This window comes from Rhagoletis zephyria, unplaced genomic scaffold (genome assembly GCF_001687245.7).
Source record: "Rhagoletis zephyria isolate East Lansing unplaced genomic scaffold, Rhagoletis_zephyria_1.1 Rzeph_scaffold_00203, whole genome shotgun sequence".
Taxonomy (NCBI): Eukaryota; Metazoa; Arthropoda; class Insecta; order Diptera; family Tephritidae; genus Rhagoletis; species Rhagoletis zephyria.
In genome coordinates, this window is record NW_016157287.1 from 392,297 (window position 1) to 394,931 (window position 2,635).

Sequence of the window (2,635 nt, forward strand, 5' to 3'; positions counted from 1 at the left end):
TATTCCAGACCTCAGTATTCGGCAGGTCTTTAATAGGAAATTCTTTACCGTTGCCACCCGACAGACCGTTCCGTAGAGGTATGGAACCTTTTCCGCATTATTTTGTAGGCGACAATGCCTTTCCGTTAAAACTAAATATAATGCGGCCGTATGCAGGCACAAATTTAAATCGAGGCCAGCGCATTTTTAACTACAGGCTTTCACGTGCCCGTCGAGGAATTGAAAATGCATTCGGAATATTAACAGCTCGATGGCGTATAATTCGGAAAACTATGGACTATAGCCCAGCCAACTGCGAATCTATTGTATTAGGGTGCATTGCCCTGCATAATTTTATAATTATGAATGACCATGATCGTTGGTATTGTGCAAGCAATTACGTAGATCGGGAAGGAGCAGATAATGAGCTTCAGCTCGGTGATTGGCGTCGGGATGTCAGAAATACTGGTACTTTGCGTTCCATGACTACTTTCGCTCGGAGAGCTCCTATCGAAGCCTATCAGCTGAGAGACAAGTTGGCGAACTTTTTTATCAATGAAGGCGCTGGACCTTTCCAGGACGGAAGAGTAAATATTTAACGCACTCACTGAGACTATGTAATCGCCATTAGCATTATTTTAGTTGTAACTTAACACACATAACTGCATGATATGGAGTTAAGCCACTGTACATAAAATGATGTTAAATGTGCAATTTTCCCAATTCAACCCTACATTGCCTTTCTAATTTCAATTACAATTATCATATTAATAGATAATAAATGTAACACGTGAAGTATTTACGTTACGTTACAATTGGAAAAAAGAACACGAAATTTAGAAACGTTTCTTTATTTGGTGGTCTTTCATATTCTATCATAGAACCATTACGTAAGTATATGCAATTAAATTTTACAATTATATATAATGGCTTTTTTATTTCGAAAACAAAAATTATTTATATTTATTTAATTATTCGTGGAAATGGTAAAGAATTCAATATTTTTCGATCGGAAAACCCTGTTTATCTTCAGGAGACTTCTTATAATAATACCCAGTTGCTTATTATATAATATTTTAATACAAATGATTTTTGTGGGTCCCCCATTGCATTTTTGTACAAAGTTTGAAATGTTAGTTTATATGGTGTTTGTGTATAACCAGATAGACTTTTGTGAAAACAATTAACATTAAAGAGATAAAGAAAATTTGTCATAACTGGTAAAAAACTGTGCATACATATGTATTGTATATTTCCATTCTTTATGGCTCTGGCCTTCGCTGTAACGCCATTACAATAGCCGTTACACGCTCCATAGCAATATATTGCTTTGCAGCACTCATTTGAGTAATTGTAGCCCCAATCATTTTTGCGAAAGCATGCACGGTGGGATTTTGCTCCCCTTCCGACGCCTCAATAGCTTTACACGCTTTTTTGAACATTTCCGCTGATTCGAAGAATACTGCATCCAGATCTGGTTCCTTTCCTCTGGGCATTTTACGTTTATTTTGTGATGAAAGAGATAGCAATGTCGAGTTTGAATCAGCGGAAAATTCTTGCGATGGTGACGACAATTGATACAACATCGAGGCATTTGATTCCTCCAGTATTGATGGCGACACGATCTCCAATGGTACTGGTATATTTTCTGGTTCAGACGGAGCTGATGGTGACGCCACATTCACAACCAGCTGCTCATTATATGACGGCCGCTGAGAAGTCGACGGCAGTGGCGAGTTTAAAATATTTTTGGAAGTCCGACATCTGTAAATAAATTATAACTAATATAAAATCACATAGTATGTATTTATATAAGTATTTAAAAAAAAAAAAAGTTAAAAAACTATCTAACTTACGGTCGCGATATTACAACTTTTTTTAAAAATTGCAACGATTCCATCAGCGGCCAAACTCTCTCACGCTTGGCCCCACTTCTTGATGGTTCGTTCAGTCGGCGTAGTTCTCTGCTGTAACGCTCCCGAATCGACAGCCACCTTTGAGCACAATGATCACCTGAAGAGAAGTATATGTGCATACATATGCATTTATATATTAAAAACAATTTCATTTAACAAATTTTTTTTCATGATGCGCTTACCTGGCCGATTAAGCTGTTCACCAATTTTAGCCCATATTTGCCTTTTTGCATCAGCTAATTTGTATCCTGGCGAAAATTTATCATACAGATCTTTATTTGGCTCAACAAGAGATATCAAGCGCTCATCATCCATCATTTTATAATTATTAAAATAAATTTGAGCCAACCCAACTTGAGCTTCCAGAGCCAACCCAACTTGATTCTAGCGTAGCACAAGCAAATTATTTACAGTTTGTTTGCGTATCTTAAAAGAAAGGCATGTTTCAGCGTGTGAGTGTGTGTACAGACTTTGTCATTTAAATCTCAAAGAATGTTCAAGAAAATGCATGGTTTTGAATACCAGAAAGCCATATCAGAGATATAAAGTATTAAAATTTAATGAAAATGGGCAAGCGACAGGATGTTATGGAAATATTTTCGACCGCTACGAAAAACGACCTGTTGAACATTCTCGATACACCTTTGAAAATATGTGCTTGCTTGAGTTTGCAATGTTATTCGAACCGTATTATGTCAAATGATTCTGAAGAAAGCATCGACCAACATCAATCTGAAGAG

General features: G+C 36.7%; 1 protein-coding gene across 1 annotated transcript; it reads right to left on the reverse strand.

Moving 5' to 3' along the window:
• Positions 1–1,233: 1,233 nt before the first annotated feature.
• On the reverse strand, positions 1,234–2,213 carry LOC108358078 (transcription factor Adf-1-like). The gene is made up of 3 exons (XM_017609217.1): positions 2,078–2,213; positions 1,836–1,992; positions 1,234–1,743 (listed from the first exon to the last, which is right to left on the reverse strand). Exons 1-3 carry the CDS (start codon positions 2,211–2,213, stop codon positions 1,242–1,244), a joined length of 795 nt encoding a protein of 264 aa, XP_017464706.1. The 3' UTR covers positions 1,234–1,241.
• Between the last annotated feature and the right edge of the window lie 422 nt (positions 2,214–2,635).